This window comes from Triticum dicoccoides, chromosome 1B (assembly GCF_002162155.2).
Source record: "Triticum dicoccoides isolate Atlit2015 ecotype Zavitan chromosome 1B, WEW_v2.0, whole genome shotgun sequence".
NCBI classification, from domain to species: domain Eukaryota; kingdom Viridiplantae; phylum Streptophyta; class Magnoliopsida; order Poales; family Poaceae; genus Triticum; species Triticum dicoccoides.
The window spans coordinates 484,609,033-484,617,270 of NC_041381.1; the positions used below are offsets into that span (position 1 = coordinate 484,609,033).

General features: G+C 42.5%; 1 protein-coding gene across 1 annotated transcript; it reads left to right on the forward strand.

Annotated features, from left to right (window-relative positions):
- The first annotated feature begins 5,726 nt into the window (after positions 1-5,726).
- On the forward strand, positions 5,727-8,033 carry LOC119343125 (methyl-CpG-binding domain-containing protein 4-like). The gene is made up of 2 exons (XM_037614291.1): positions 5,727-5,926; positions 7,265-8,033. The coding sequence occupies exons 1-2, from the start codon at positions 5,879-5,881 to the stop codon at positions 7,796-7,798; spliced, it is 582 nt and encodes a 193-aa protein (XP_037470188.1). The 5' UTR covers positions 5,727-5,878; the 3' UTR covers positions 7,799-8,033.
- The last annotated feature ends 205 nt before the right edge of the window (positions 8,034-8,238 follow it).

Consider the following 8,238-nt stretch of genomic DNA (forward strand, 5'->3'; position numbering starts at 1 on the left):
ATAGGTGGGAAATGTTTCTGGTGATGTTAAATTATATATAAAAGGGTCTAGTAAACATTATAAAGCTTTCATATTAATTTAAATATCAACAGGCCTTAAAACACCATGACGTGGAAGGCAACTTTGGCCACAAGGGCCCAAATGGAGGAGCCCAAGTGGAGGAGCCCCCGTTTCCTTGTTGGGGGGGTGGGGGTGAATCCTACTAGGGGAGGAGCTCCTCCCCCCCTTTTTCTGGCACCCCAGGGAGGCTTTTCCCTCCTTGGTGGTTGCCTCTCCCTCCCCCTCTAACCTATATATACTTGAGGTATTGGCCACATTCGAACACACAAGTTTGGAGCCTCCTCTAGTCCCTCTAGTTCTAGTTGATCTAATTAGAGCTTGACCAATCCTCTAATCCTCATATTAGAAGTCATGTGTGGTTCTAATCTCCTCCCTCTAATTCTTCATCGATGATTAGCTCTGGACGGTGAAGCGCTGCCGGATCATGAAGGTTGCATGCTTCAACCAAGTAGGGAGGCCATCCTTTCGGTCTTTTGTTCAAGGAGCTGTTCGCGGGGTCGTTAATCGACGGTTTGAGGGACTTCAAGTACAATCTACACCGACACTATCTTCTTCTGCTCCAACTTGATGATGGTAACGATCGTGACCACAACCCGTTATGCATCTTCATATTGATCCTAGTTGTGTGCAGGTGGGATTTTTTTTGTTTTCTACTACATTTCCCAACAGTGGCATCATGAGCAGTTATATGAGTAGGTGTAGGTTGCGATCTAGATCACATGTGGATGTGAAGGTTGATGTTCTTGATATGTTTCCAACGGGTGTTGCTTCGGTTCCGTTCATTGACAGCATGGTGTCGCTTTTTCACAAGGTTCTGACAATCGCTGGGATCTGACTGTCAGCGATCTGCTAATAGTTTCTTCGGCTTCACCATAGTCAATAATAGTGAACCGTCGCATACACAAGAGGGCGATGAAGATGAACGATCTTCTAGGGGTTCATACGTATTTGACGAAGTTTAATGTGAGGGACAAGATTTTTTTAAAAGTCTCTTCTTTCACACACCCCGAAACTTAATCTAGTATCAAGAATTATCACCTATGTCATGAACGCATGTAGCTAGTATTATTTATCAAAATTGGATAACCACATAACTAAAATTTTGCTAAAACCAATTAGAGGCCTTCTAAATTGGTTTTGCGGAGTATGCATATGATGTGGTATAGCCTTCATCATGATAATAAGTTTATGTATGAGTTGGTTATATGTTGTAATGTTAAGTGGCTTGCAAGTCACGTCATGATGGCTGGAGCCACGAGATTGCCACGTTAATGTAAATCTTGTAGAGGTAGCCTACATGTTACATGTGACGATGGCAAACATACACAAAGGACCCCGGCGTGGAGAAGGTGTACTAGGCGTGGGACGAGGAGCTATAATTTCGTGCCACGACGGAATTTCTGAATTTGGTGCCATAGACATTTTTTGAAACGGTCGCCACGACAACATTTTTGAAACTGTTGCCACGACAACGAAATATTGGTCGTCATGATGCTTCAATAGAAGATTGAAGATGGTCACGCAGGATTCCCGACGCCAAGGGTTATACCATATCATGCTTTTATGAATTGCCTGGGATGTTTATCCCTTTGTTGTTTACACCCTTTGATTGCATAGTAGTCAATTATTAGGGTGGTCTCTCACAGATAAAATCAAGATTAAAAGGTGCTCTTCCTAGTGTGGCAACCGTCCATGACATTCTAGCATCTCGGAGCACGCCATGTCCACATGAGTACAAACGAGATATGGGGTGTAAGACGGGGATGGTCAGACGATGCACGAAGATAAGACTCAATTGTCTTGAAGTTCTAACAGAATCGTTCTAAGCTTGGAGCACGAAGAATCAAAAGATGAACAAGAGTCGCATGGAGATATGATTGGCAAAAGTTTGCCTACAGGTCAAAACTCTCGTCATCAGTGATGTCCACATCAATGGCTGAGAATAAGATTTGGGTCTTGAATCACTAGTTATCAAATATGTGAGATATTGATTTGAGTGGGAGCACAATTATGTATTAATTAAGTTTAATCACTAGTGCGTTAATTATGAACTATGTCTATTTGTAGTTTGCATTATAGTTGTAGAAATGTGGCTCACGATTCCACATTTGCTATTGAAATTGATTGTCTGTTATTTATCTGCTTGAATCTTTTACGATTGGGAGGGTTGTCCTCTAAGAGTGCCAAGAAGGATTTTGTCCAACTTCATGCTTGCAATGCTCTCCTGCTAATGCTATGGACGATGAGACTTACGTCTTTTGATCCAAAAGGCTAAGAATTACATTACAGTCTGCTTGATTTCAAGAAACCCGAACTTCAAAATGTTTGGGATAGTTATGTGATATTCTTAGAACTGAAAATTACTTTTAGAAACAAACAAAGGCTAAAATATATATGATATCTAAAGAAGTGTTTTGTTCACAAATTCTAGTGAAGCGTTCAACTATGTTTGAGACTAAAATGTGTAAGATCCGGAAGAACACCGGTCATTAATTGATGGTGAGAACTTAAAGATAAAGAACAAAACCAAAGGATGTAATTGCAGTCGAGGTACCCCCCTCGGAGAAACACCTCTTAGTTGTGAGGTCAACACTTGCAGTTGTGTTCCTAGTGACACACATGCAAATGCCCCCCTCCCCTCTAACGAAACACAACTAAGTTGCAATTGCAAAATCGTGGGCGACACTTGTAGTTGCATGCTTAGTGATAGACATGCAACTGCCTTCCTCAACAAAACATCTTTAAATTGCAACCTCGTTGAAGACATGTAGTTATAGACGGGGGCCACACTTATAGTTGTGTGCTTAGTGCCAGACATGGAACCACCCTCCATCCTTCCCTGACAAACACCACAAAATTGCAGCAGAATTAAAGACATGCAATAGCACTGGGGGGGGGGACACTTGTAGTTACGTGCCTAATGGCATACATGCAACTACCCAACTACCCTCCCCTCAACAAAACACCACTAAGTTGCAATCACGTTGAAATAAATGGAGTTGCAGTGAGCAGGCAACACTTATAGTTGCGTTTCTAGTGTTAGACATGCAACTTTCCCCTCCCTCAACAAAAAACCACTAAGTTGCAGTCACGTTTAAGGCATGCAGTTCAGGCGACACTTGCAGTTGTGTCCCTAGTGTCAGAGAAGCAAATTCCACCTTCCCGACAAAACACAACTACCCCCAACCACCAAGTTGCAGTCGCATCGAAGACATGCAGTTGCATCCGGTGGAACACTTGCAGTTGCATGCCTATGGCAGACATGCAACCACTAGCGGAGCTGCCCAAAACCAGCTGAGCGGGCTAGAGGGAACAAGGCCAAAGGAAATCACAAAATAATTGCTCTCAAAGCCCAGCTTCCTGTCCACTCTTCACTGTTTTTCTCTTGGATAGGGCAGGCCAAGGCACAGTTTTGACTTCATGTAGCTCCGCCCCTACATGCAACTACCACCTTCCTCGACAAAACACCAACATGCTGTCGTTACAGTTGTGATGGCACTTGCAATTGCATGCCTAGTGGTAGACATGTACATCCCCCTCCGAACAAAACACAACTTCCGCTCCTGTCCTACTTCCAACAAAACACAACCCGTGCCCAATGACAGACATGTAGTCGCAGTCGCATTGAAGACATGCAGTTGTGATCCCAAGCGGTACGTGCAACTGCTGCTTAGTAACAGACATGCAATTGCCCCTTCCCTTGACTAAAACAACACTAAGTTGTAGTGACGTTAAAGACACACGATTGATTTAAATAATAATAATGTACATAAAAATAAAAATAAACTATAATGAAGGAGGAAAACAATGGAAAAATAAAAACACCCTCGATTTCGTTTTTAATCTAATGTTAAAAAATAACAACCTAGTTGCACATGGGCATGGGGCATGCGGTCGCATATGAATGGGTTGACATGCAACTGCTAGTCTCATTTTTTTTTATTTTGAGGCCAGAGAAAAGAAAAAGGATGGCCACAAGGGCATTTTGTGTCTTAAGTGTTTTGGTGTCGATGACAATGCAATTTCCTAACTAACTGTGTAACTAAGCTACTCAGATATACACTATATGACACAAGGCGGTTGGGTAACCCCTCTGGATGAAAAAGAGCGAAGACAACATTTTTCACCGCAATTTATTTTTTTGGTCGTAGAAATCCGTACTATTAAGAGGGGGTTTGCATTAGAAGGTAGGGGTGGAATCAAACATGTACATAAATACATATTGCACCCACGATATAGCTTTCCATTTTGAGGAGAGAGACCCTCGTCTTACCTATGTAGGAAAACATGTTCAGAATGGTTGGACCGCATGTGCTAGTGGTTGCACCGCTCCCTTGTGGAGTGCTCACGCTGGCACTTCTACGACAGCTGAACCGCGGGCAAGGGCGGTTGTATCGCTCCGCTTGGGATGGTACTACAGGCTGTTGCACCAGCTCGATTACCGATTTACCGTCGAGGGGTGATTCCCTCGGGTATGGCAGCGGCACCTGAGCGGTGCCCACATGGTTATTCCGCTTAATTCCCTATTTAGCGGTACTACCGGGGTGAGGAGTAGTTGCATCGCCTTAGACTTAGGCTGATCACAATGGGCAAGAACATAAGGTAGTAACTTACACACTTCCTTAGACTATGTTACTACCTTCATAGTGGGTAGGAACATCTATATAGTGTCATGCAACGATGTATTTATTAGGTTATAGATTCATTGTTTTTTGGAGTGTGTGATGTTCCGGTAACTTAGCTAGTTACCACAAGCACCTCTCTCTTTATTAAATACGTGCCATATAAACAAAGTTGTATTGAAGTGTGTGATGTTACTTCTAAATTCCTCCCCACTGTGACCAGCCTTAGAGACTGCTCGCAAGGGAATTCTCGACGGTTGTACCAGTACATGTACTACCCTAACCACCGCTCCGCAGGTGATTCCGCGCAGTTTTTAGGTGCGGTACCGGACGATGGCTAGACGGTTGTTCAGTTTATCAAATTAATAACTAGTACAATCGTGAGGCCCGACGGTAGTACTGCTCTGGTCCTACAGACGTGCATTTGTGCCTAGGGTAGTTGCGGTTGTACTGCATTGGATTTGGAGTTTGTGCAAACTAGAGTGATATTTAATAGAAAGTCAATAAATTGGCAAATATTCTTTTAAACACAATACTAATAGCTGCATTTTTCTCAAAACTGAGATGCAAGAAATTTGCAACTAGGATGATGAAAAAACTTACTAAAAAGGAGAAGAAAGAAAAAGGGACAAACACAAAATAGTAATAAAAACAAAAAAGATGAAAGAAAAAATAGGAAAGTAAAAACATACTAGTGATAGATAAAAAAGGAAAAAAAGAAGAGAAATGAGAACAAAGGAAAAGACAAAGAACAAGACAGCAACAACCCAAAAAGACAGGAAACAAAATGAAAAAGGCCCAACTGAGACATGTTCTAAATTTTAGCAAAACTAAAACCAATTGTTTATAAACAATTTATATCAACAACTACAATTAAAAGTGAACGGATGAAATAAAAAATGTAAGTACAAACTGGTATTAGAAGAAAAAACCTCACAAGCCCTCAGTCGACTGAGTTATAGCAAAATCGATTATTTATTTATTTTTGACACGGAGGGGGTATCAATTTCGGTGAGCATGGACGATCCTGTCCGTATATCCCTGTAACCCCTGCCCTGAGATCCACTCTCCCCTCTTCCGTCCCCAACCTTGGTTCCGTCCTCTCGCATCCGCCCGCCTACTACCGGCGCCGTCGCCGGTGGCCTCTCCAGCGGGGCGCCTCCGAGTTCCCGACGCAGTCCACCTCACTGTCGAACATGGCCTCGCCGGCGCCGGTTCCGGCCTCGCCGGGGTCCTCCTCTCAGGTCCCTTTACCCTTCTTTGATCTTCCCCGCCTTGGTTGATTAATGTTTCCGCAGCTTTAATTTCGTCCTCGATGCAATCTCCTTGGTGACGGACTGATGGTTATGTAATGCTATGAGGTCGATTTCGGCGTGGTGGGCGCTGGTGTAATGCTCAGAGGTTGATTTCGTTGCTATTGTGGGGGTAGGTTTGGTTGCATCTGGCTGCTTTGTTTGGTAGGGATGGGTGGATTGTGATTAGTATCTACATGCCGGATCCCTGAACAAAAAGGTTGAGCCTTGTTCTAGAAGAACATCAATGTTGGCTGCATATTTGTTTGGATGGCCTCAGAATAGGATTTGGTGATCGATCCTGCACACATGCCTTTGGTTCGGGACCGGATACATGAGAAATTTTGTTCCTTTATTCATCTGTAGGCTGGATTTATGTGCATTACTGTTAGTACCGAAGTTATGGACATGTCGATTTGGACTATTGTCTATATATGGTGAGTGCAGGTATGTGAAGACTGTTTAACTAGTTACAGGGAGGTTAGGAGCTTCAAACATCAACAGATAATTGTTGGTTATTCCCTAAAGTCATAGTCAGGAACTTGGAATCAGGAGAATATGTAGGAGATAATGAAGAAAATGTCAAATTTATCCAATTAGAAGGGGTTAAGCTGTTCCCATCTCCTGTCAATTAAGCTAATTGATATAGAATCTAGATCAATGTAAGCTTGTTATTGGTCGATATTTCCATGGCAATTGGCAATGCAGCAGTGTTAACCTATTTGCGGTTCTACTCAATCTACACTGTTACATAACTAACAATAGTGATTAATGGGCCCAAAATAAAAGTTGTTTTTGTTTTTGCTGTATATCCCAGTAATATAATGGAACACAATTATGGCAACTCGATCCAGCAAAACAATTGTCTTGGCCAATCTCTTGTTTAGGCTCTGTTGAGGACAACAGTATAAGAAATAGCTGTGTTGTTGTGACATTGTTTACCCAAAGACAACTGCCAGCATGGAAAGCAAATGTATTGTGCAAACCATTAGATATTTCTTTTGTATTCATGTTTATAATCTGGAATGGCTGTGCATTTTTCTTTAGATTGTAGGAATGGTTTTGTTAGATGTGTTCAGTTTTGTGCAGTTTACAAACACCACCTTCTGCACTATCCACTAATCATCCTACAGGTAGTAGGGAGAGTGGAAAAGGTTGTTTGACTTACATTTGTGTTTTCCCGATAAGAGTTAATTTTCATGTTTTCAAATTGAAGTGCTTACTTAAGATAACTTGCTTGCCTTGCCTGATATAATAAAATACTAAAAAGAAACCTTCTGATGTTGGCAGAAAAAACGAGGTGCAACGGAATCAATTGGCCTGTATGCTGTCCAGTGTTGTGAATGTCATAAATGGCGTACAGTTTCAACGAAAGATGAATTTGAGACAATTCGTGAGAACTTCACTGAAGACCCATGGTTCTGCAGTAAAAGACCTGAGTGCTCGTGTGAAGACCCTCCAGACATTGAGTACGACAGCAGCCGCATCTGGGTCATCGACAAGCCCAACATACCAAAGCCTCCGCCCAAGACCGAGAGACTTGTGATCATGAGAGGTGATCTGTCTAAAATGGACATCTACTATGTCCTGCCAAACGGGAAGCGTGCAAGGGGCATCGGGGACGTGCAGAAGTTCCTCGACACAAACCCAGAGTACAAAGACCGCATATCAGCTGAAAGCTTCAGTTTTACGGTGCCCAAGATTGTTGAGGAGACCGTTTCGCAGAGCTCTTTGTGGAAGACTAAAAAGGCTAAAAAGCAGGACAAGATAAATGCTTCAAGCAGCAAGAAGGACAAGGCAAATGCTTCAAGCAGCGAGAACTAGCCATGGCAGCAAATGCAAAACTGTCGCCTGTTGCTTGGATGATCCTACCTCATCTACCTTGAAGTTAGTCATCAAGTCGGTTCTCTCTCTCTGCGATGTTACTCTGAGCGCTCCAATGCACTGAATCTCTTCGTTTTTATGCATGAGTTTCTGGTAAAATTCTGAGATGCTCGAGAAGGGCTGTAGCTTTTTCTCTTCTAATAAAAAGATCTAGTTACAGATGTCCTTGAGTTTACCATCCGCCGTGATACATTGTTTTACCAGATGACCATATGCGTAGAGATCTCATTAGAAAGCAGCCGAATTGGTCAATACTGTCATAAGCTAGGGTGTTAATTCTGCCATCGTTTGATTTGATTTACATTCTGCACTGCGAAACCTATATATGACAATTGCTATCCATCAGTCATCAACCACAAATTCTGGCAAGGCCACATAGG

What these genes read in the sequence shown, in the direction of transcription:
- LOC119343125 (XM_037614291.1), top strand. Translation starts at nt 5,879, where the DNA reads ATGGCCTCGCCGGCGCCGGTTCCGGCCTCGCCGGGGTCCTCCTCTCAG. An exon ending in CGCCGGGGTCCTCCTCTCAG is followed by an intron (nt 5,927 to 7,264) that starts GTCCCTTTACCC and finishes TGATGTTGGCAG; the next exon opens with AAAAAACGAGGTGCAACGGA.